Raw genomic sequence first — 25,961 nt, 5'->3', positions numbered from 1 at the left:
CCCTGCTCCCTCTCTGTCTCTCTCTCTCTGTCTCTCTCTTCCTCCCTGCTCCCTCTGTCTCTCTGTCTCTTTTCCTCCCTGCTCCCTCTCTGTCTCTCTCTCTCTGTCTCTCTCTTCCTCCCTGCTCCCTCTGTCTCTCTGTCTCTTTCCTCCCTGCTCCCTCTGTCTCTCTGTCTCTTTTCCTCCCTGCTCCCTCTCTGTCTCTCTGTCTCTTTTCCTCCCTGCTCCCTCTCTGTCTCTCTGTCTCTTTCTCCCTCCCCTGTCTCTCCCTCTCTGTCTCTCTCTCTCCTTCCTCCCTGCTCCCTCTGTCTCTCTGTCTCTCTCTCTCTCTCCTCTCAGAGACTACAAGTCGCTCAATCCTCAGGATATCAAAGAAAACAACAAAAAGGTAAAAATCTCCTCCTCTCCTCTGCTCTCTAGTTCACAGCCTTGTCCTACTCTATGTATTCCTTATATTGTACCCTGTTGACCCCCCCCACCCACACACACACACACACACACAGACAGACACACAGACAGACACACACCACATAGGTACATAGTCAGATTTTCCATACCCCGTGTCAACCAGACAGGTTAACGCACGCACGCATGCACGCAGACACACACACACACACACACACACTCACACACACACACACACACACACACACACAAAACACACACACAAACACACATCCCCACCATGCTGTCCTCTCTTGTGGCCCTCAGGGGCCGACACAGAATGATATTGCGCGCAGGCTTTTCCTCCAGCTTGATTTCCTGTTCTCATCCACTCTGCCTCAGCGATAACCTCCGCTGGCCCTTTTAGGCATGAACACCAGCCTGTTGACAATAGCCACAGTGGAGAGAGAGAGAGAGAGAGAGAGAGAAGAGGCTTTTTTTTCATATCAGCTAACTGCACCCCCCTCCACCCGCACCCCGCCCCCACCTCAACAGCAGCCACCTCCATTCCAGGTGTCTGAGCTTTAGCCCTAGAGGAGTTGGTCAGATAGAAGCAATACAGGCAGTCGGGGGAAGGGGGGGCGGATGTTATTCCACCAGAAGGTGATAGCTGAGGAATAGTGAGCACAGTCTGCTGCTATTCTCTCATGCCGCGTGTCTCGTTGCTCTGCGTTGTGAGCTTGTAGATCAGCGAAGAGAATATATATATACTCCTACTCTTGTCACCTTAACACTGGATTTTACTCAACGGCAAAAGTAGGCTATCTTTTGTTGTTTTTCTTGTTTTTTCGACCCCTCTCTTTGAAGTTAGACTAGGCCAGCTTTAAACTGACTGGGCCACGGCCCGCGTGGCCCAATGGACCCTACGCCGGTGACACACACACGCACGCGCGCGCACACACACACACACACACACACACACACAGAGAAAGGCAGATATAGCTCTGAGTGTGGGGGGTTCAGATTTAAAATGTCCATAAAATTGGACATCTGAGCAAGTGTCATGAATTTAAAATAATGGAGAATGTTACCTTGGTTTTCATGTCCAGATGATTCAAATGCAGTCCCCCCCCCCCCCATCACCACCCCCGCCCGTATCTCCTTTTCTTTCTCTGTCTGCGAGCTCAGACACCAGTGAATTATGACAGATAAGGATAATCGATACAAAGAGGGGGGAGGAGGGAGAGAGAGGTGAATATTTAGAGATTCACAGCCTTTGAAAAGATCTGTTATCAATCTGTGTGTGCGTGCACGTGTGTGTGCACATGAGCGCATGCACACACGCACATAATGTGAAAGTGTGCATGCCACATGCATTTACATTTATACAGTATACCTGGCTGCGTGCATACATACATGTGTGACAGTTTGAGTTGCCCGTAAGAGGTTGTTTGTTTGGACTGTGTGAGTGTGCATGTGCCTATTTTGTCAGCGTGATGTTTGTGTAATGAGGCCAGGAAGAAGTCATTTCCCATGCTATCTGATAGCACAGCGCCAGGCGAAATCGCCGCCAGCACCAGCTCTGGGAGGAGGAGGAGGTGGGGAGAGTGGTTTTGGTGATGACTGACACTGATGGATGCCTGTCAGTCACAGAGGGGGGAAGGGGTTACAGGGGCCCAGAGCACGGAAGGGTGACATGCAATCCGAGTCTAAAGCTCTTGTTAATAGTTAAAGGGGAAGAGAGGAAGTTCGTTTCAGTAAGCCCAGCAGCATATGCGTTATATATATGTGATGTTAAATCAGCATCTCTACGAGTGTTTCATTTGGTCAGTCAAGGAACTCAGGTATTTGTTATTTCATGTGAGCGCTCTAATGTGTTGATCTCCTCAAATGGTGAATCTGGCATTTTTAGAGCAAGCCTCCTCTTTCTGTTGAGAAAACTGAATTGAGTGTAAAATCGACAGTGTCAAATGTGAAACCCATTCCGCCAAACGTTTAAAAAAAGACCCTGCGTAAATGTACTGTGTGGACTCTTAAGGCCTATTACTTTTTAGTACACCTACATACATACTCCAGTTTTAGGTTATAAGGTGACCACCGAAACGGTGGTTAGTAAAAATAGACAGATTTGTTTGAGCGCTTACCACCGCCGCGTGACGTCATGTTTTAGTTTTCAGTGGTCACCGTATCACCTAAAACTGGAGTATGAATAGGCCTTTAAGGTATGAAGTTACATTTATACTTTGTTGCACGTCGGTGGCGCATGCCAAAAAAAGCCATTCTACAAGCTCACAGCGCATGTCGCGAGCTTGCATCATGCGACGTGTTACAGCACGTGACAGCACACACGACAAACTGTAAATAAAGCCTATGCAAAGGAAAGAGCTGTTCCTGGGTAAAAAAGACTGTAGCATGCATGGTGACCAACTTTGACCCCTAAACAAAACCTGCTGCACGATCCTTCCTCCCTCCCCTCCTTCGCTCAGCCCTCACTCTCTCCCCACACTCTCCACTCTCTATCATTCATTCTTTCATTATTTTCTCTATTGAGCGTGGAGCTTGTCGTGTTCATTCAGAACATACTCGGGGCGAGAGGGGAACAATGGGAACACACTTTGCTCCTGTGAATACGTGTTAGAAACCCAATCACTCCCTCTCAACCTCTCCCTCTCTCTCTCCTTCTCATTTCTACTTCTCCTTTTTCCCTTCCTTTCACTCTGCGACACTGAGAAGTAAGGGGGGGGACGTTCCCCTTTCTTCTGCTCCTCTTATTTTCATCTCTTTTCTTCTGTTCCTGTGTCCGGCGCAGATGCACACTCTCTCTTACACACACACACACACACACACACACAGGCACACGTCTTTCTTTCTCAGCACGCATACACTTTTGCTCTCTGCCATACAGTAAAATCCTCAATTATAATTCATCCCTGAGAATGTGTACACTATTTTAAACTCTCAGTTTAATTAACACTTTAATTTACTGTGCTTAGCCTTGCACACACCTCATCCAGTACAAATGTACACCTTCACTCAGCTCAATTCACACATGCATTACCACACCAATGGCAGAGGAAACCATGCAAGACACCTGCTCACCGGGAGCAGGTAGGGGTTCAGTGTCCTGCTCACCGGGAGCAGGTAGGGGTTCAGTGTCCTGCTCACCGGGAGCAGGTAGGGGTTCAGTGTCCTGCTCACCGGGAGCAGGTAGGGGTTCAGAGTCCTGCTCACCGGGAGCAGGTAGGGGTTCAGAGTCCTGCTCACCGGGAGCAGGTAGGGGTTCAGAGTCCTGCTCACCGGGAGCAGGTAGGGGTTCAGTGTCCTGCTCACCGGGAGCAGGTAAGGGTTCAGTGTCCTGCTCACCGGGAGCAGGTAGGGGTTCAGAGTCCTGCTCACCGGGAGCAGGTAGGGGTTCAGTGTCCTGCTCACCGGGAGCAGGTAGGGGTTCAGTGTCCTGCTCACCGGGAGCAGGTAGGGGTTCAGTGTCCTGCTCACCGGGAGCAGGTAGGGGTTCAGTGTCCTGCTCACCGGGAGCAGGTAGGGGTTCAGAGTCCTGCTCACCGGGAGCAGGTAGGGGTTCAGAGTCCTGCTCAAGAACTCTTCAACACAACATCAGCTAGGAATAACCGCGATCGAAACAGGTTTAATTCTAAATGTATAGTTCCAGTCCTTGATTCTGATTGGAGGTCAGCACTAGAATAGAAGACCAGTTGTCATCATATATAGGAAGGTGCAAGTGCAAGACCATTGAGAGCTTTATAAAAAAAGTAAAATAATGTAATGTAAATAATCAAACACATCCTGTGGCTTATTGCTTTAATGTAGATGGAGCCAACATGTACAATAGCAGTACCCAAATCTTTTTGAAAAAAAGGAACACAACCGTAATTAGCAGTATTATTGGTGTCACCTGTCCATATTGCACTTGAGAACCCACCCCAGTGGAGCTGCTCCCTGGCCAGTCAGTAGTATACTATACTACTATACTACTAGTATGCTATAATCGTCGAGCTCCCAATGTGCCACAAAGGTTTAGATCTGCTATTTCTGGTATGTTAGAAAATGTTGAAAAATGGGCCTTTCCTTACATGACCAAAATAGGGACGCCTGATAATGTGGTTCACTTTATTTAAGGAGTAAGAAGCAGGGTGCTGCCAAGAAATACACATCCCTGGCTCCACCTCTAAATCAAATTAAAAAAGATGGAGATAGAGAGAGAGAGAGAGAGAGGAGAGAGAGAAAGTTAAATTGATAGACTAGGGAGACGTGTGAAGCCAATGAAACAAACACAGCGACAACAGGTCTGAATCACATCAACGCTATCAAGCAACCCAGATACAAGCTGTGATACCTGGAGAGCTGGATGGATGGATGAATGGATGAGTGCAACTGGGATGGAAAGAAAGCTGTGTGTGTGTGTGTGTGTGTGTGTGTTAATCTATTTATTTACCTGTCATTGGCTGCGATAATGGTTTTCATCCCTTCTCTCTCTCTCTCCATCCCTCCATCTATCAGGTGATGGAGGGATTGGGTTTTGTGTGTCTGTTGATAATCACACCTGTATTTTCTCATCAAACTCTAATCAGGCCAATTACACGCGTGACGGAGAGCATGGGCAGGTTGATGCAGGGGGTGATAAACGACACAAACGCACGCACACGTGCGCGTGCTCACACACAGACACGTGCTTCGGGATTAAGCGCTCTGTCTTGGGGTATCTGCGTCTCTTATCGGAGACAACCATCCCTGACATGACCTGTCAGCCAGCCACCATGGCAACGGTGTCGCAACACACACATACGTCTCTCACACACACACACACACGATACACCCCAATGCGCCTGTACTTCTCTCATATCATATAACATTCAATTTATTTTATTTAAATTTACTTTGCTAAATGTAAAAAGAACCACCGCTGAAAAAACCTAAGTGAGGTGCTGGAGTCACAAAGGGTTAATGAGAAAAATAAAGGGAAGCTCCGCACACTCAGATCTGCGCACAATCAATGTATTTATTTAGCAAGCTTTCGGTCTACTAACCTTCTTCAGGCAGACTTCGCTGAATGTAAATTAAACTAAAACCAAATACCACAAGAGGAAAAATAGAGAAAAAGAAAAAAGAAGCAATACTATTGACAACATACACCATTAGCTTATGCCCTTTTTCCTTTCCCAAATTGTATGCTGTTTGTTAGCGTTTTTGGAAGCTCTGTTTAACTCTATGGCCCTCATTTATCAACCGTGCGTACGCCAAAATATGGGCGCACGCCGAAATTACCGACATTTTCGGCATTTAACATTTCCGGCAAAGCTTGAAATTGAACTTGAGTAGGACAAATAGTCACGTCTACTCTTCAGCTGGCGTACGCTGTTTTTCTGTTTTACACAAGCGGAGCAGCCTTGTCTGAACTGCTGAGAGGCTGTCACAGGCATCTAAACATATATGTATTCACTCCTAAAATGTTTATATAAAAGGTATGTATAATGTATATGGGCTACATGTAAAAAATAAATAAATAAAAATGTTAAGGAATACATGTCATATGAAATTAGTAGGAGATAAAATCGCGCAATTAAAAACAATGTTGCAAGAGATGCTTAAGCCATTTAAACAGTGTTTTGCATGAGCGCATACATGCGAGGATTTGGGCTGTCTGTGCTGAAATATTTCCATGACGGGACGTTGGAGCGTATAGTGCAGCAGTCCCAACGTGGTATAGCCTACTGTAGCCTAATCTACAGCATGAAGGCCGATGTCTTTCTTACGGTATGTGCAATATAATAAACCCGACGCGTCGCTCAATGCCAAATGTACCGTGCCAGGCTCCCAGCGCAAGTGGGAACTGCATCGGAGATATATAGGTATATTACCCAGCCAAGCAACCACCAGCCACATGAGGCTATATACGGTTTTTGCTGCACATTCATATGACAGTTGACAGCCCGGCCGGCGGCCACTGCAGTGACTAACGTCTGCGAGGCAATCTAAATAGACTGTCGAACGTCGGAACGTGCATGGTCAGTTGGTCACGGACGGACCACTGTGATAGAGAGAGACAGACAGACAGACACACTGGACAGGAGGAGCACCTGCAAAACAGCAGCGTGTGTGTGCCTATTTGTTATTTAATTATGGTTCACAGGTTCAGGTTTTCGTTCACTAATATATCTTGTTGTATATTAAATTAAAAATACTTTAATGAATTAATATACAACTAACAACACACAGTGAAAAATTGCGATATGTGTGCGGGGGGTGAGGCGGGCAGCAAGGGAAACGAAGCGAGAGGAGAAACGGACAGCTTTATTTAATGTGTCATGTAGGTGCGTGCGTGCGTGGACATGACAGCAAGGCAAGCGAGGTGAGAGGGAACAGACAGGGTAGGCCTACAACTTTATTTAATTCATGCAGGTGTTCGTTGTTTATTTATTTAACAACACACCAGTTAGTTGGGCTTGCAAGTTGCGTGTGCGTGCAGCTTGTGTGCGTCTGTGTGTGTGTGTGTGTGTGTGTATGAGAGAGGGGGGTGAGGCGGGCAGAAAGGCACGGTAACCATGGTTTCCAGATCGTATAGCAGTGGTTCAGGTCGCAAAAACGAGGGCGAGGCTTGATTTCTTAGGGCGTGCCAGATCAAATTCAGCCGTGACATTTATTAACGTGAGAACGAAATTAAGGAAGGATCAGCTGTTTGCGATCACTTTATAAATGCTGTGGAGACGTGGGTGTACTACGAAACCTGCACTCGAATTTGTGGCAGATTTTACACTCGATTGATAAATGAGGGCCTATGACCGCAGTTTTCGCCATTACTGCACATGTGTGGCCATGTGCACATGCATGCCTGGCTATGCACATGCGTTACTTACGTAGCTACAATGTGTTACTTAGCTACAATGTGCTACTTGGTGAACTTGTAGATTGACTATTTTTGGCAAAAAAAACTAAACAATTGGTGTTGACTTAACAGTCATCCGACAGTGCTTTCATTATGTGAACACTTGCACCATCCCTGTCGCACACCTCTCTTGGCCAATCAACTGTTTTATTGCGATTGTCCCTGCCTGGGCTGATTGACGAGATGGAAAATACGAAATGGGGGCAGTTTGATGCTGATTCCCTCTCTTGAATAGGCAACAACTTACTGGATACAGAAGAATCTTTTGTGGAGCTCTGTTTGATGAATAATCTACAAGTGATTCTACAGGTCTTGTACATTGCTGTTTATTTAATTTAGTGTGTGTATTAACTGTATTTCTGTATTTTACTGTCTGTAGTTATGCATATGTTTTAATGAAGACAGTTCTGTTCTGATTAATATCAATACTATGTGCATTAAGGATTTAAATATCTATGTATTTTCCCTCTGCCTCCCTCCAGGCCTACGATGTCTTCGCCAACCTGGGCATCTCCCGTCTGCTAGAGCCATCGGACATGGTTCTTCTGGCCATCCCCGACAAGCTGACGGTGATGACCTACCTGTACCAGATCAGGGCGCACTTCTCCGGCGAGGAGCTCAACGTGGTGCAGATCGAGGCCAACAGCAGCCGCAGCACATACAAGGTGGGAGACTTTGAGACGGACACCAACGCCTCCATCGACCAGGACAAGTTCTACGCCGAGCTCAATGACGTGCAGCACAAAGGCGCCGGGTCGGAGCTCGAGTGCCCGGCGGCCGGCGAAGCCAACGGCGCTCGGGACGACGGGGAGGGCGAGGACGAAACGGGGACGGTAGCGGCCGAGAGGAAGGCCGCGCCAAGTGGAAGGTCGAGTCCGCCGGCAGCGGGCGGCGCGTCCGTTTACTCTCCGCCGTCCTCCGTGTCGCCCACTCCGAAACCGTGGGCGGGGCTCCCTGTGACTGACTCCACCCCTAGGCCTGCCCCCAGGTCTCAGGCCACGCTCCCTGCCTCAGCAGACCGGAGGCAGCTGCCCAAGGCCGACACGCTGGACCTGAGCGAGTTGCCACAGAGGGCGGAGAGGGAGTCGGAGAAGCAGAGACGGTGGCAGGCGGGGGAGGACAAGAGGGGAGACGGGGAGGCGTCGGGAGGCGGCACAGACTTGGGTTCCTCCACCAGGAGAGGAGCTTCCTCTCCTACCTCCTCTTCCTCCTCTCCTACCTCCTCTTCCTCCTCTCCCCACCAGAAGCTGGGCTCCTCCTACAACAGAGACGCTGACCTCATTAAGAAGAAGAGGGCCAGTCTGCGGCATTCTGAGCCAGAGCCCGCCTCCAACGCCAGCTCTCCACCAGTCAACCACACAGACACACAGGTACACACACACACACACACACACATGTGACATGTTGACCACTGACCACATGATGAACACGGCAGCCACTTACGTTTTTAGATGTGCATTTTCAGAGCATGTTGAGCATGAGTGCAGTGATCATCAGGTACTATGATTATACTAGGATTAGGAGTACTGTACTGTACTGTACTGTACTGTACTGTACTGTACTGTACTGTACTGTACTGTACTGTACTGTACTGTCTCTGTGTTAGGCTGTGCAACAGTGACACTTGGTGGTGAACAAACGCTATAATGCTATTTTTGTGCTCGGACACGGGGACAGACCCAGGGACACAGCCACACACAGCCACACGCATAGCTGTCTATAGTATTTTTGAGTGGTTGCACCACTCAAAAATACACAGGGAAGACAGATTTGAATATTATAGCCACATTTTTTCCTTAGTTTTTAGTTTTAAATATTTATGTCATAGTATCATAGTATCAAATTATTTGGGGGCCCACTTGCAATACCCTCAGATTTGGAATCGCTGCCCAACACAATACGACGCTACAATACACTGTGCCACATTTGAAGGCACAGCTGCACTACAGTATACTACATAGTTATCAAACGAGTACCTTAGACAACCTTTGGGTCTGCCTGCGTGGCTATAGGCAGAGTCTTCATATTAAATGCGCTCATTTAGATTCTGACACGTCCCTCTGAACCAATCACCCCGTGTCTCTTATCCCGGCACACATGGCTTTGATTGAAACTTCCACAGCCTCATCACCTGTAAGACGCAAACGTTCAGACGCACGTTCGCTCAGCGGCGGCAGCGTTCCCGCTAAGCTTCCTTTTAAATCCCAACCTCGCCTGTGCCATTTCCCAGATGACCGTTACCAGAATTGTCTCTCTCCCTTCCTGTCTTTCTTTCTCTGTCTCTGTGTGTCTCTCTCTCTCTCTCTGGCTAACTCTTCCTCTGCCTGTTCTCTGCGTTTATAGATGTTGTCGTCTCCAGGCTTTCCAGATATGCGTCTTGGCCGGGGCCCTTTTAACACGTTAGCGAGCGTGGAAGGCTCCCAGCAACCCCCTTGCTTTGACATTTCATTATATTTTTCATTATATTTTTCATCCTTCCCCTGATGGCAGTTTGCTGCTGCGACCACTCAACCGTGGAGACGCTTTTACAGGAGCGCACCTCATCTAGTCCTCCTCAGACGCTCACACATGGCTCGTGCCTTTAATGTGCACGCTCACGTGCGTCTTAACGCACACAGACACAAACACACGCACGTGCGCGCGTCACACGCACACCAATGCACGGATGGGCGTGCGTGCGGGGAGGCCAGCCTTTAAACGCACACCTGCTAGAATTAGTTCACCCTGAGATTTTCCCTGCTTCCTGTTTACCAGCTGAAAGGTCGCAGAGGGGTCGCGCCATTCATGACACCCCATTTTCATGGGCCGTTATCTAGTTAGCGGCGTGTGTACCGCGTAGCCTTGCCGAAGCAAGCAGCCTGGGCCAGATGGAGGTTGTCGGAGGGGATAAATAGTTCTGTAATGTTGTAAAGGCCTGTGTTTGGGAAATCCAGCCCTCTAAGCCAAATGTAAGCTCAGAGCCTCCGTTTTCCCTGTTTGTGCCCCTTATAATACAGCCAGGATTAACTCTGATAGGCTTGCAGATAGGATGCTAAGCTAGGCGTGCGTGCGTGTGTGTGTCTGTGTGAATGTAGCCTGCGCCTGTGTGTACAGTATGTGGATGTGTCTCTGTGTGTGTGTGTGTGTGTGTGTGTGTGCGCTGGTACACACAGGTGCACACACATCTGTGTGTGCATGCGCTACTGCGAGTGAGTGAGTGTTGCTATCTCCTCCTCGCTGTCATCCTCTCCTCACCACTGGAGCCAGTCAGGGGTGTGGGCCCAGCATGGTAACTGGCTCCCCCATAATGCAACAGGCCAGGGCTGATATATCACAGGGGATATGCCCTGCTTCTACATTAGGGACCACTAGGTGTACTTAATCCCCTGATACCACTGCCTTCTTAGTATACAGGACCGATCTCTCTTTGTGTGTGTGTGTGTGTGTGTGTGTGTGTGTGCGTGCGCCCTCATATTTTTGTAATTATAGTAACCGCTCCATGCTATTGATAAAATCTCAAACCATTTAGTAAAATTCTATCTGAACACCTGTGTTTTATTTATTTATTATATTTGCTCAGTTTACAGCCCTCAATCTCTTTGTCTCGCTTTTTGTTGTAGCAGGAGACGAAGCCGCCCCCATTATCAAGTCCGCCAGCGGAAAAGGTATGTCAAACTAGCTTCTACGTTAACTTCATCAATTTATATTATTGTAGAGCCACAAGAGTTCTCACCACAAGAGTTATCACCAAGGGGTGATAACCAGGACATTATCTGCTTGGTCAAAGGACTCACCATCAATTGTTTAGGTTTTTCTTAACTGAGAGTGAACTGAAGTCTCAGGCCATTACCTGTCATAAATCAGACCATGAACGTACAATAAAAATCATGCCCAGCTCTATCCGCTCTTCTCTCCCTCCCCCAGAAGGTGCAGTCTCGCCAGGAGGAGCTGAAGGAGAGAGCCCGACTCCTACTGGAACAGGCAAGACGAGATGCAGCCATGAAGGCCGGGAACAAGAACCTAGCTGCCAACTCCACACTGCTCACCCCACCAGCAAGACCTGCTAACATCACTGACGTGAGTCCTAAAATGTGTATGTGTGTTGCTCCGTAATGCTTGGTTAATATGTGATATACGAAATAGCCAAACCGCAAGCTCACAACACAATGCAGTGATGTGGTGTAGCTTGTAGAATGTCTATTTTCGACACGCGACACTGACGTGTGACACCAGCGTGTTGCAAATCAGTGTAATTCATGCTTAAGTATGCAATAATACACTGCTGTGTACCTGCTGCACACAAACATTCTCTTTCATACAGTATAGTTCAATACTTTCAGCTTTCCACCTCCACCTGTCTCAAAAATACTACACACAGCGACATGCTGCAGTAACCTGTTCAAAATGTCTGCTCTTCCATAGTCATTTGTACAAAGGTATAACTACTCAAAAAAGAGAACTTTCCTTGTTAACTTCTGCTCAGGCACTCTTTGGGACAACCAAATAAGTGGACCCGAAGGTGTCAGTGGTTGGTCGAGTGGAAAGGGACATTCTCATTCCAGACTCCTAAAATACTCCCTTCCTCTCCTTCAGTTATTCTCTCTCGCCCGCACGCATGCACGCACGCACGCACGCACGCATGCACACACAAACACACACACACACACACACACACACACACACACACACACACACACACACATTGGCTCCCTCTTTGCTCATCTGTTTCTACCAAGGCCTGACCAAATTGGACACTACTCTCATTCCCGTACAGTTGTATAATAAGTATTATCCAAAACGTTAGACACCAGCCCATACATACACACCTTTCATCCCCTGACCCGTCCAGGAACAGAGTGGCTGCATGGTGCAAACCAGAGCCGCTAGACGGTGACAGGAGGCTGACACAAGCACGCTCCACTGACCTCAGTAATGCTGTGGAGGACATTGACGCCACGCAGCTTCCTCTGAGCGAAAGGGGGGGGGGAAGAAAAAGTGCTGTGGTCAAATCCCCAGTGATGTTTTCATAACGAGGGGGAGGTGAAATGACTGTGGTGTCTTGGACGACTTGTGCGGACAAGGGATTTTCACAGGGAAATGAAATGAATACCTTTTAGTAATGAAATATCTAAAAGGCGGCAGGCTGTGCGCACGCAGTTCTCCTCTGGAATCCTAAAAAGGGTGGGATGCCCTTGAATTAAATGGCTTTTTTAAATCGTGTGTGTGTGTGTGTGTGTGTGTGTGTGTGTGTGTGTGCATACACATTTACATATGTGTGTGTATGTTGAACTGCATGGGTGTGCATACTTCCAACGTCCAATGTGTGCGTGCACATTATGTGTGTTTGGAGTTCGATGAGTGTTGGTCCAGGTCTGTGTGTGTTGGGTGTCTTTTTGTGCGTGATGTGTGCATGGGCAGGCCTGTGTGTGTGTGTGTGTGTGTGTGTGTGTGTGTGTGTGTGTATTTTTTTTGTGCATGATGTGGGCATGGGCAGGCCTTGGGAATAACCATTTCGGCGTAATCTAAGAGAAGTAAATGAGGACCTTCCAAGGACTGTTGCCATTTAAAAGTCTTCACAAGGAGAACGCAAATTAAAAGAGTTTTCAAAGCGCTCGCCATGGCGATATATATTCCTTGGCGATGGGGAGGGAAAAAAAGTCCCCTTTGGGTCCTTTTTTGTCACGTAGCAAGATGGCTGACTTCACTCAGATTAGCTTCTTAAGTAGCTAGACCACCCCTCCTCTTTTTCGTCTTTCTACCATTTTCTCGCTTTCTTTATCCCACTCCCTCTCTCTCTTTCTGACTATTTCTTCTGTCTCTCTTTCTCTTTTTTTCTGTACTTATTTCCAAGGACAGTTGTCTAATAAGCCCCAGCATGCATTAGTGCAGGGATGCTGAGGAGGCGGGGCTGGATATTGAATTGTTTTGGCTTTTTAATAGAAAACATTGATCAAAGGAATCCTCTCAGCCCGGAGGGCCAACGCACTGATAATTGTTAGTGATTCAGATTAGATTACTTGATGTCTTGTTTTGATTAACGTGTGTGTGTGTGTGTGTGTGTGTGTGTGTGTGTGTGTGTGTGTGTGTGTGGGTGTGGGTGTGCGGGTGTGTACATTTGTGTCTGTGTGCACTGTGCATGTTTCTTAGTGTGTGTGTATGTTAACGCATGGTAGTTAGTGTGTGTGTGTGTGTGTGTGTGTGTCTGTGTTATCATCTGAGGAGCCTAGCCCCTTAGCCATTCTCATCTCTCTCCTCTCTGTCTCTCTCTCTGTCTCTGTAAGTAGCTACTTTGCGGTTTAGCATGCATAAGGAACAATGTAATTCAATTAAAGGCAGCATCATTCTTCCAGCGCAGCGCCGCTAATGTGGGGCCAACAGAATGAGTTAGGGAGGGGCAGGAGAGAGACAGATTAGCTGTGTTTTGGGGGGCGTTGTGCTGGAAGACATTCTAGACAGCGGACAACACACAAACAAGTATTTGGATCCACTTCAGAGTGTGAAAGACGGTTCTGATTAATATAACACTTAAGGTAAATGGAAACAACTTTTTTTTTACAGTTAATGAGTGTTGTTATAATAACTTTATTATGACCTCAATGTCAGCCCAAAAAAATGTATCGTGAGAGATTAATTCTCTTCCAATAATCTTTTCAAAGTTTTTTTTTTTTTCGTTTTTTTTCTTCATAAGCACTTAAGAACTACCCTCTAGTCTTAGAGAAACGGACTTGAGTTACAACTGTACCTGGACCACTGTTTTTCCGTCTACACCGGTGGGGGGGGGGGGATAGATATAAATTGGGAGAAAGACATGGGGAATGACACGCAGCAAAGGTCGTCATAATCAGGAGTCAAACCTGCAACACGCTGTGAGGTTGCATTAGCAGCCTAGGTGCTACGGCTACGCCAGCCATCTGGAAGTGTCCTTGGGCAAGTCGCTGAACCATTTCCTTGCATGGTTTCCTCCGCCATCGGTGTGTGTGTGTGTGTGTGTGCGTGGCTGTGTGCGTTCTTCGTTCTAACCTTTGTTCTCCCTCCTACCACTTCTAATTGTAGCCCACAGTGAGTCAGCCTTTCATCTAAGGTCACCGGTTCACCTCTCTCTCTCCCCCTCCCTCCCTCTGTCTGTCACATTCTCCACATCCTTCGTTCTGACTTTCTTTCTTGTTTTCTCTCAACCTTTTTTCTGTCTCACATTCTGTATTTCCTTCTTGTTTCACTATCTCTTTGATGTATACACAGTACTACTAATTGCCCCCCCACCACCAGGTGGCCTTTCACGGCCAATCAGCATTTAGAGTTGAGATGTCTTGTCACGTCACCCCCCCTGGTGTGGACAAATTGGTAATTAATGAGCATCATAGAAATCATAAAAATACACACTCTCTAGCTATCTCTCAAACACACATGCGTGCGCGCACACACACACACACACACACACACACACACACATTCTAATTCCCAGATGTTGCAGTAACTAAAGGTCCCCCACACACCGTCTCCACATCAGCGAGTGTAGAATAGATGCGTGTCTGCTGTAAGTGTGCGAGGTGTGTAGACCGTGTACACACCGTGTATGGCCGTTGGTTGCAGTGAGACATCACTCGCTTATTGCACATCGATAGCAGCGCAGTGGTGGAGAGGTGGGTACTAGGACTCTCTGGTTGGCTGTTAAGCCTTATTCCAGCCCGAGTGCCCAGTTCTGCATCTGTAAATACTGCTGTCAGGTGTAGGCTTTCTCTTCTACCGGAAAGTTCTTCACAAGAAGATGGAAACAAGTCCCCGTTATCCTTTTAGCCTAAATGCCTTACCATACCTCCATGGTGTTTACATTTATGACTAATAAAGTATATTCAATCAATCACATCTGTTCTTTTGGGCACAGTAAGGAGGAGGAGTAATGGAGTATACAAATTCCAGGCATTTTGGTAACCAAAAAAGCCTGTAACCTTAGCCTGTGATACAGTGGTCAACAATAGACATGTAACTTGCTTGTAGGTTACGTTAATATAGTGAACTTTGATGTAGCGTTTAACGGGAAAATGGCCAACAAGGAAAAACCCAACATTTGTGTGTGTCTGTGTGTGTGTGTGGGTATGTGTGTGTGTGTGTGCCAAGTTAACTAAGGTCAGATAGGTGTTGCTGAGCTAAACATGTTTGTTTAATTTCAATGTTTGCTTAATTAAATGTTATGATGAAAGGCACTGCACACAGCAGCTGTTGTGCAGCAGCTCGCCACATTTACATTGCAGAGATTGGCAGCGTGCACCAAAAGGAGAAGGGTAGGAGAATGATGTCGCACATTTCATTAATTAATGCAGCAAAATAAAACATGAAAAGTAGATAAAAAAAGAATCCCGCACACTGTCTTATGCCTGATGAAAGTCTGACGACCGAAACGTCGCTCAATAAATCTAAACTCAAGTGAATTGGATTATTTAAAAAAAATTCTCTACTTCTCAGTTCCAGTTATCCGACGCACCTGTCCATTGTAGCTGTGCAGAAGGACTTTTTCTTATAGCAAAATAAAACATAAAATAAATGTTTAAGCTCGAGTGTGAGCCGAGTCTTTGAGGGGCGAGTCTGAGTCGAATCTGAACTGAAGCCGTGACTCGAGTTGTCATCTCTTGTGTGTGTGTGTGTGTGTGTGTGTGTGTGACTGTGTGTGTGTGTGTGTGTGTGTGTGCGTGTGTGTGTGCGTGTGCGTGTGCGTGCGCACGCGAGAGACTGTTCGCTCCAGGTCTCCTCTCCATTAGCAGATGAGAGCAGTAATTTCACACAGGCCTGGCCAGGGTAATTATCAGGATGCACACACTAGCTTTGGGAGAGGTGTGTGTCTATGTGTGTGCACGTCCTCAGCCATGAATGTAAATGAACAGTATTTGATCATCTGTGTGCATATGTATGTATGTAAATGTGGCAGGGAACTGTTGAATCATTGGTGCGTTAACACCTTCCAGTAGCCGTACAGTATTGCAGAGAATCGTTATAAAGAATAGTGTCGTTTACAAATACCACAATGTTGTTATTTATTATCATGGAGTTTCAAGGGGTCAACATAAAAATGTTAATATTTGCATTAAAACAAATCTGTTTAACCACTATCTATCTAAAGTGACAGCGTCATTCCAAAGTCTGTATTCTGTGTGTGTGTGTGTGTGTGTGTGTGTGTGTGTGTGTGTGTGTGCATGCGCGTGTGTGTGGTGTGGGTTTGAGGTTTGCACTGCAGGTAAGAGTGGCGCTGCTCACTGGCTCATTCTGATTCCTTTAATTGGGTCCTCCTTTGATTTCTGCCGACAAGCCTATCCGCACTTCACCCCCAGCCCTTACCCCATCACCCCATGTGTGTGCATGAGCCCTTACCCCATCACCCCATGTGTGTGCATGTGCCCTTACCCCATCACCCCATGTGTGTGCATGTGCCCTTACCCCATCACCTCATGTGTGTGCATGTGCCCTTACCCCATCACCCCATGTGTGTACATGTGCCCTTACCCCATCACCTCATGTGTGTGCATGTGCCCTTACCCCATCACCCCATGTGTGTGCATGTGCCCTTACCCCATCACCTCATGTGTGTGCATGTGCCCTTACCCCATCACCCCATGTGTGTGCATGTGCCCTTACCCCATCACCTCATGTGTGTGCATGTGCCCTTACCCCATCACCTCATGTGTGTGCATGTGCCCTTACCCCATCACCCCATGTGTGTGCATGAGCCCTTACCCCATCACCCCATGTGTGTACATGTGCCCTTACCCCATCACCCCATGTGTGTGCATGAGCCCTTACCCCATCACCTCATGTGTGTGCATGTGCCCTTACCCCATCACCCCATGTGTGTGCATGTGCCCTTACCCCATCACCTCATGTGTGTGCATGAGCCCTTACCCCATCACCTCATGTGTGTGCACGTGCCCTTACCCCATCACCTCTCCTATCTACTCCTGCCCTTCTCCTCCCCCCCTCTCAGCTCTTTTCCTGTCTTCTGCCATCTCTTCTGCTCCACCTCCTTCTCTCTCTCTCTCTCTCTCTCTCTCTCTCTCTCTCTATCTCTCTCTCTCTCGTACCAGAAAATGGTGAAATTAATTTGACATACATGGGCGACCTTTTTTGCGGCCATAAAAGCACATTTCACCATTTCCCCTCAGAAAACACAGTTCATCAGTTCTCAACAGGCCCGAAATGAAGGCCCGGCCCTGCCTTGGCCCTCATCAAACCCTGTACTCTCAAGCAAGTGCCCCTGCTGCCACCCTTAGATCTCCATATATGGGACTGACCTGTTCTGACATTCCATATGTTGATCTGACCTCATCAAACCCTGTACACTCAAGACACGCTCCATATATGGCCAGACCTCATCAAACCCTGTACACTCAAGCCACTGCCCCCACTGCCACCCTTAAATCTCCATATGTGCAGCTGACCTGTTCCGGCATTCCATATGTTGATCTGACCTCATCAAACCCTGTACACTCAAGACACGCTCCATATATGTCCAGTACAGAATATGTTGACTGACCCCCCCCCTCCCCAATGCCAAAGCGCCAGCGCTCACCCAGCAGTCTGCCGTCACCCAGGCGGATGCGTGCACACAACCTTGGTTTCTATTTATACTATAGAAATTATTTATTTTATTTTATTTATGGTCATGGTTTATTTATGTTCATGAACATCCAGACAACCAGTCTGGATGTAAACCGTGACATTTAAGCATAGATACTGTACACGTTTACCTAATACGGTTATCTATAGGGACTCCGAAATGCGTGCATCATCATCTAATCCAAATCCAGCCATCGGCTATTTTAAAACAACACTGTAAAATCCTCCTTTAAACTTATACTCTGTTTCAGCTCCCTGTTTCTTTTCTCTACTCTGCACAAGTACGTGCACATGCACACTGTGCACATGCACATGCACACTGCAAACACCTCAATGATTATTGAACTCCAGAGTGGTAAGAAACTAAGAATGGATCCTTTATGAGGCAGGAAAAATTGTCTTTTGAAAATGCAAATAGTGCCTTGTGCACTTTCCCCTTTTTGCATTGTCATTTTTTCTCCTCTCCTCTTCCCCATCTCTCTTCTCTTTTTCTCTCTTTTTGAACTTTCTCTCCAGCAGTTAATAGTTCTTTCGGCAGGTCTCCTTTTAACTCTGATGTCCCTTTCTTCTCTTTCAGCTCTCTTTTCTCTCACCACCCCCTCCTTTTTCTCACTCCTTTTTTTAAGAATCTGCCCCTAATGAAACTAAATAGTTTGGTGGGGACTTGTGTGTGTGTGTGTGTGTGTGTGTGTGTGTGTGTGTGTGTGTGTGTGCGCGTGTGTGCGTGTGTGGCTGAATTGGTTGGACTGGAGATCAAAGGCGGGCTCCACATTGAGTGTGTGCGAGAGAGAGCTCTCTCAATTACATCACAAGAGCTGATCAAGCCATCCAAATCAGAGAGAAAGCAAAGCTGTGACTCACACACACATTTCTGCTACACATTCACGCAATGACATGCAAACATGCATAACACACTGTTTTATTTCATATCCACTGTCTGAAAAGTATACTGCACGTTAGACACACACACACACACACACACACACACACACACACACACACACTTGCGTGTACAAGTTATCACATGTCTCCTGTTCAACAAGAAACTTCTGCTGTTCAACACTTACTATAGTGATTCTCAACATGTGGGCGAGGTCCCATGAGAAGCAGCTCACTCTTGAGCTTGGCGCTACCATTAGCAGTTAAAGCAGTTTTTCTCCAAATCGATGGAGAAAACTCCTCGTTCTGTCTGTTACTTTTTGGTACAATTCCCATGATGCATTTTGCGGGCAAGCATCAGCTTGTCACACCCTGGTCTATATAGGCTCTGTGTATGCCTGTGTCCTGTTCCAGTTAACACATGACACCTTCACATATGTTTCCAGTTCAAATCTGCTGCTGAGCCCATCATATGAATGACATGGCCACCGACGCTATCTGTAATAATAGACTAGGATGTTGAAGCTGAACATTAACCATACAGTAATTGTACTGGAATGTTGAAAAATATTAGTGTTTCCCAGTTTCCCTTAAACAGCATGATGCTTACACTCATTTCAACAAAGCGGCAGGCTACCAGTCATTCTCAGTCGAAGCCCGGAAAGGGATGGCCAACATTAAGGTGCTGTTAGGTTCCATGGCACACTGCAAATCAAAGTTGAGCTGGCTTCAACTTTCTTCAGCTCTCCGATAACACGGTGAAGCACCCAACAATCATATGCTTTTCTTTTCAACATTTCCAACTCCTGCTCTGTTTCATGAATGGCTAGCATGGTATCTTCAGTGGGTTTGTGTAAATGGTGACGCCCCCAGTCACTGCGTTTTACTGAGTTTTATAGTTTTAATACTGAGGTTAGGTTTAGGCTGTCAATCACAGCGACTGGCCAATCACAGCACGTTTTTTGTTGTTTGTTTTTTTTACATGGGGGCAGAAAAGCCTAGGGGGTAAAGCCATTAGTAATGTGGTAATCATGACGGCTACAAATGCTGACTTTCTACACTAATGAATGTACTTGAAGAGACTTCTTTCTTTAGAAGAGTTTGTGACTTTCTATAAATAAATGGATATCATGATTCTGTAATAGCAATATGTTCCCCATATTTTCCCATTCTCGTGTCCTGCTCATATTCTCTCTCTCTCTGTCTCTGTCTCTGTCTCTCTCTCTCTCTCTCTCTCTCTCTCTCTCTCTCTCTCTCTGTCTCTCTCTCTGTCTCTCTCTCTCTCTCTCTCTCTCTCTCTCTCTCTCTCGCGTGCAGTAATTATCCTGTCTGCTTAAAGGGCAAACTCTTCCCATCTCACTGGCCTGTCAAAGTGACAAGCTGTAGAGACGCCAAGAGGGTGTGCGTGTGTGTACTTTTGTGTGCATGTATGTATGTTACTTTGTGTAGTTGTGTGTGTGCGTGCGCTGCACTCTACCTGTTCTACCTGTCCTACTGTATGTGTCTGCCAGGGTCAGCTCTGCTCTACAAGTGCCCTTTGTTGTGTGTGTACACACACACACATACACACACACGCGCAAGCACACGCACGCACGCACTCGTACTCATTTGCTCCGTAAAAGTGAGTATGAGTGTTACTCTTTGTAGAAACATTTTCTTGGAACTGCAAACGGACACAAACATTCAAAGACATACACAAACACACTGAAACTAAATGTATTTGCTCAAGAAAATGTCAAATGACTGACACCTTTCACACACACAGACTGTTTTTAATGATGTACATACATACGTATGTAAAGTTGATATTTTTTTTATGTCAAGAAAATGTTTTGTTTGAGTACATTAATATGATATATTAAAGGACCACTTCACCACTTTTCAACCTACAGTATCTTCATAATATCATATAGGTCCTAATTATATTTAGGACCTATACAGGTTTCTGAACTGCCCACAGCCCTCCTATGAGGAAAAACATGATGCCATTTTATCATGATTATTAGAGGACCAATTATATGATTATGGGTTGAAATGTGGTGAAGTGGTCCTTTAAAGTCTAATATTGCCAGCTGAATTAGCTCACTTCTCTGTCATAAATAAACACAGGCACTGTGCCGGTCGTTGACCGGATGGTGCGTGAAGTAACTTGGCCACAGTGTCCATGGTTCGATGCTGGAATGGTGACCACACCACCAGTGCCGCCACAAGTCCTATCCAGCCCCTCTCTTCATGTACTGCACACAGTAATATGGTGTGTGTATGTATACATGCATAGTGTTTTATTTAACCCATTCTGACCTGAGATCAGATTCATACGAGTTTTCCACTGGACACACACACTGGTCTGATGAACCCATTCTGACCTGAGATCAGATTCTAAAAATGTCAGTCGTTCTTCGATTTTTCAAAAAATAGCAGACCTACAAGCTCGTATCGCGCCACTCGGTGGCGCGATATGAGCTTGTAGGTCTGCTATTTTTCAATAGCTAAAGCATAACATGATGCCAACACCAAAATGGGTGCCTGGTCAGAATGGGTTATTTATTGAATGATTGAATACTTTATTAACAGTTTGCTAAAAGTACAGATATACAATAATGCTGAAAGGATAACACCTGGGGGCTTGTTTCCATTGTGGTCCTATATGTATTCAATACATAATTAGACATACAATACTATACAAGACATCATCAATACTAGGAGCTGTGCGTGCATGTGTGCGTACACAGACACACACACACACACACACACACACACACACATATAGAGGCACATACTGTACACCACAGACGTGCAGACCATTTTATTTGCACAGCACACACATCCACACCTGCACAATGAAAAATACTCACACTCTCACACACACAGACAGACACACACACACACGCCCATGCAGACAAACATCCAGACGCTTACACACAAACTCACACACACACACACACTCACAGACCCCTATCATGTGCACGCACCCGTGGAATCCTAATTAGGCCATGTCCTGTTCCTTTGATAGCCGTGTACAGTGGCTCTTCTTTAATTCCTTATCAAATGCATTGATCAGTGTGGGCCTCGCTCGCTCATTGATCCGCGCACTCCGTCTGCAGCCCGCCGATAAGCTGGCCCTCCTCTCTCTCTCTCTCTCACACACACACACACACACACACACACACACACACACACACAGCTTTTTGTCTCACACACACATTTGCTCTCTTTCTCATGAACACACATTCTTGAACCACTCTCTCTCTCTCGCTGTCATTTTCTGTCCCTCTTCTGCACTTCCTCTATTTCCTTTTACATTTTCTGTGTGTATCCGTCCATCTGCACATTCTGTGTGTGCGTGTGCGTGTGCGTGTGTGTGTGTGTGTGTGTGTGTGTGTGTGTGCGTGCTTGCGTGTGCGCATGCTTGTGCGTGTGTGCCCGCATTAATATATATATCTGTCTTCTTTACCAGTTCTTTGTCTCAACAGTGATGGCCAATTTCAATTATCTCCACCGATGGATTTACTAGCTGATCAGTTGGTTAATTCGTTGATTGATTGCTTAATTGAGTGGATGAATGACTCTATTTGGACTGAGTGTAGTGTCCCTGTGTCCAGCCTTCCTACTGTCTCACAAAGACTAAATTAGTTATAGCTTATAAATATAAATTCTAAATCATTACACAAATGTAACCGTTACTGCTGTTCATTCTCAAAGTATACCATATTTGTTTTTTGTTAATAATTAATATATATATTTATTTAATTAAGGCATTCATTATTACGACAAATGCCAAAATGTGATCTATGATCTGCACGCTCATGTTTTGCATTGTGGGCTTTTATAAAATGATCAGCAGTAAAGTAGTAAGTAAACATGGTTTGTAATTAATTGGCTAAAACAAGCATGCACGCACACGTGCACACACACACACGCACGCACGCATGCACACACACACACACACACACACACTCAAATTTGCCTGTCAGGACAAAATGTCTCCAGCTACCAGAATAACTGGCAGAAGCCTTTAACAACGTGTGTGTGTGTGTGGGTCCATTTCTCTTTCTTTGTGTGTCAGTCTGTTTCTGTCTGTTTCTGTCTGCAGCTGTGTGTGTGTGTGCCTCTACGCGTGTGCATCTGTCTGCATCTATGTGCGTGCATGCATGTGTGTGGCATCCCTCTGTACCAGCCCTCCATGCATGACCAGCAGTGCATGCCCCCCTCCCGGCCTGCACATCCTGTTCCTCTTCATCCAGAAAAGCACATCAAACCCCCTCTCCCGCCCCCCCCCCCCCCCCCCCTCCACACACACACACACACACACACTCCAGAGCATAGAAGGGTCCCATGCCCCTGACGCCATCCTCGCAGAGGAGCCTTCAGTGTCAGCCTCGCACTGCACTGTTTAGGCCCTCTGCCCCTTGAGGTCCGGGGCCAGTCAAAGGGATGAACACAGTACACAGTTGTTCTTGCCATTGCCGTTGAACAAAAAGGAGTCTAACCTCCTGTTCGGCCTCTGTTGTGGAGAATGTCTCCCTCCAACGACCGCCTGCTCTCTCTCTCTCTCTCTCTCCTTCTATGACTTTCCATTCAGGCTTTGATCACCCAACCTTGTGGTTAGGGGTGACGTGCTTGTGTTCTTCTGTAGACCTGCGTGTGCGGAGCTGTGTTGCTCACACAAATGTAGCTGTCACGCTTTCTGTGTCACCACCTACAATCCTACATAGTACAACCCGGGTAGTTTAATGCAGAGATCCTCAAGCTTTTAAATGCAAGGATAAAAGCACCTTCTCTTATACACTGCAGTCAGATGCCTATCCAGGGGGAGATTGCTGGCCAGTGTTTGATTTCCATAATTTGAGCTTGAACCGTTGCAGAGTTCTTTCTGAAAAAAAGTCACCGTGGGCCTGGCACCACTTTTCAATGATGATGAGGAATGGGTCTCAAACCTTGGAAATGGCAGCTGAATTGAAATTGGCAGTTAAAGTGGCTGAATTTGAAGCCAAACGGGATCAGTGGGGACAGCGAGTGAACGGGGACATATTTGACATGTTCCACACATTAGCAGAGATGTGGGGTTGAGCCTGTGCCTTCCTTCTCCCAGCCGGTGCATGCGGTCATACTGTAGCTTTGCTGTCTATCCCAACTACCAAAGACCCACGATGTGCAGACATTGTAAAAGAACCAACAAACCAGTGAAATTATTTTTGCTGAACCATGGTGCTTGTGATCCAGTTAGGTTTTTTTGTTTTGTCTTGTGAGATTCTTTGTGAGTTTTTATATATGTGTCAGGCACCAGAAAGGATTGGACTCAAAAGCACGCAGCAAAAACCTTTAACGTGTTTTATTAAAGTCAAGGGGAAAGGCAGATGCGTCGTTGGTAGGGATAGCGTGGGTCAGGGTTCCAGGAAGGCTGTCCGTGGGGCGTCGGTTCCGACAGGGATTAGGCAAGCCGTAAATCGGAGGTCGGTCCGGGTCCATACACGGTGGTTCTGGGAACAGGCAAAAGTACAAGGCGTCAGGCAAGGGATAACTAAGGACAGGCTATAAGGTCAGATACAATAACAGGCAGGATAACGTGGTTCAAGAATAACGGCGTGCTAACCTAGGATAAACTGGGTTGATCTGCAGGCAGAGAACAATGGGTAGCAGCAGACACTAGGTAACCTGGTGCAGGTGCGCTCACACTGGTGTGGGCGTGACGATATGGGTAGATATGTGTTGCGAACAAAGCCAACAGCTGCCCTCAAAGCGATGACTTCCGTTCCTTTCTGTGATTCACTGATAACATAGTTATGGTTATGGAAACAGAACTAAGATCATGTCTCACATTTGTATTCTGCCTTTCTTTGCACAACAATAAGAATCCTCACAATTCCTTTTCTCACTATCTTTTGCTCTCCCCTCCTCTGCCTCCAAACACATTCTCCTACAGTGTATTTTCTAATCAGGGTTTCCATAGCTGACTGAGCTAGTGCTAGCCAGATGCATTTTACTATAGCACTAATCCTAGCCTCTGGACAGACAGAGGCAATTTCACATTTCCTGTTCCACCCCAAACGGCCGACGACAATAATGCACCTAGGATGTTTTGGAGTGTTAGCTATATATGTATAACCCCCCCCCCACACCTCCCCAAACACACACACACACACACACACACACGCGCGCACATTTTCTCTCTCTGCCACATAAACACTTACTCGCACATCTGCCGATACATGATCACGCTCAAAGAAAAGTCATTTATGTTGTTGCGCACGCACTTATACTTACACAGAGTAAATGTCACATAGACAGTTGCTCATCTATACATGCATGCACGCATGCACACTGGGGGTGCAGCAGTTTTCAGTTTTATAACCGAACTGTACGGTTCGATACGCATCCATGAACCGTAGATTTTATGTTTTGCAATTAAAGTTTGTGTTATGCATTTATGTCCATGTCCTGAAGATAATATGAGCAAGCTGGATTTAATTATGGGGATCCTCATGACCCGCAAGTGAATCCAGCTGGTATTGTTTGCCAAAAACAGTCTAGAAATGTAAAACGGCACTGTAGGAGGAAAGCAGGGAAGCAACAATGATTGGTGAGAGGGTCTGAACTTCAGGAAACTAATCTCTCATGGTTTGTTTAGGATGTGAATATCTCATTCTTTCACCCGTTGTGTCAAACAGGTGATGAGTTGGGGCAGGAGTTGACAATTCGGCACTTGTTTGACACAGTCAAACCAGCCGCACTGCTCAGGCACGGCCACTATGCCTCCCATGGCCCAGGTCAGCTTCTGACGGCCCACTGGTTTTACCATATTCTTCCAAATTGTAGCCTGGGCATTTAATACGCAAAATCGATTTGTACCCTGGGCGTTTAAAAGAACTGGCCTGCACCTGGCCATTATTTGGTAACTGTCGAGCATGTTTTATTTAGTGCAAAGTTTTAAGGTACGGTAAATATACATTGCAGGCAAAGTCTTTGATTTAACCCAATCTGAGCTATTGTACCCTATACTGTGCCAAAACGAGATTATGAGATTTGATTAAAATGGATTAAAAATATATATTTTTAAAATCGTTTGGACATTATCACCCGACACTCGATCTTTTCGCCTTATCGTTTGATAGAGGCATATAAAACACAATATTTATACACCTAATGATAATAGACACTTCTATTAGAATAGAGTATGGCCTGAGTTAAACTACCAGTGTCCTATGAACCAAGATTTATT

General features: G+C 46.3%; 1 protein-coding gene across 1 annotated transcript in view; it reads left to right on the top strand.

Moving 5' to 3' along the window:
* The window catches only part of ehbp1 (EH domain binding protein 1), a 214,098-nt gene that overhangs the window by 108,117 nt on the left and 80,020 nt on the right, over positions 1-25,961 (top strand). The window contains exons 11-14 of the mRNA XM_083774315.1: positions 340-388; positions 7,765-8,652; positions 10,882-10,926; positions 11,186-11,338. Of these exons, the coding sequence (XP_083630441.1) occupies positions 340-388; positions 7,765-8,652; positions 10,882-10,926; positions 11,186-11,338 (1,135 nt within the window). The remainder of the gene's footprint in view (positions 1-339; positions 389-7,764; positions 8,653-10,881; positions 10,927-11,185; positions 11,339-25,961) is intronic.

This window comes from Protomyctophum parallelum (assembly GCF_964188405.1).
Source record: "Protomyctophum parallelum genome assembly, chromosome: 10".
NCBI classification, from domain to species: domain Eukaryota; kingdom Metazoa; phylum Chordata; class Actinopteri; order Myctophiformes; family Myctophidae; genus Protomyctophum; species Protomyctophum parallelum.
Note: the sequence above shows the minus strand (reverse complement) of the source record. Positions and strands in the feature narration are given on the sequence as shown.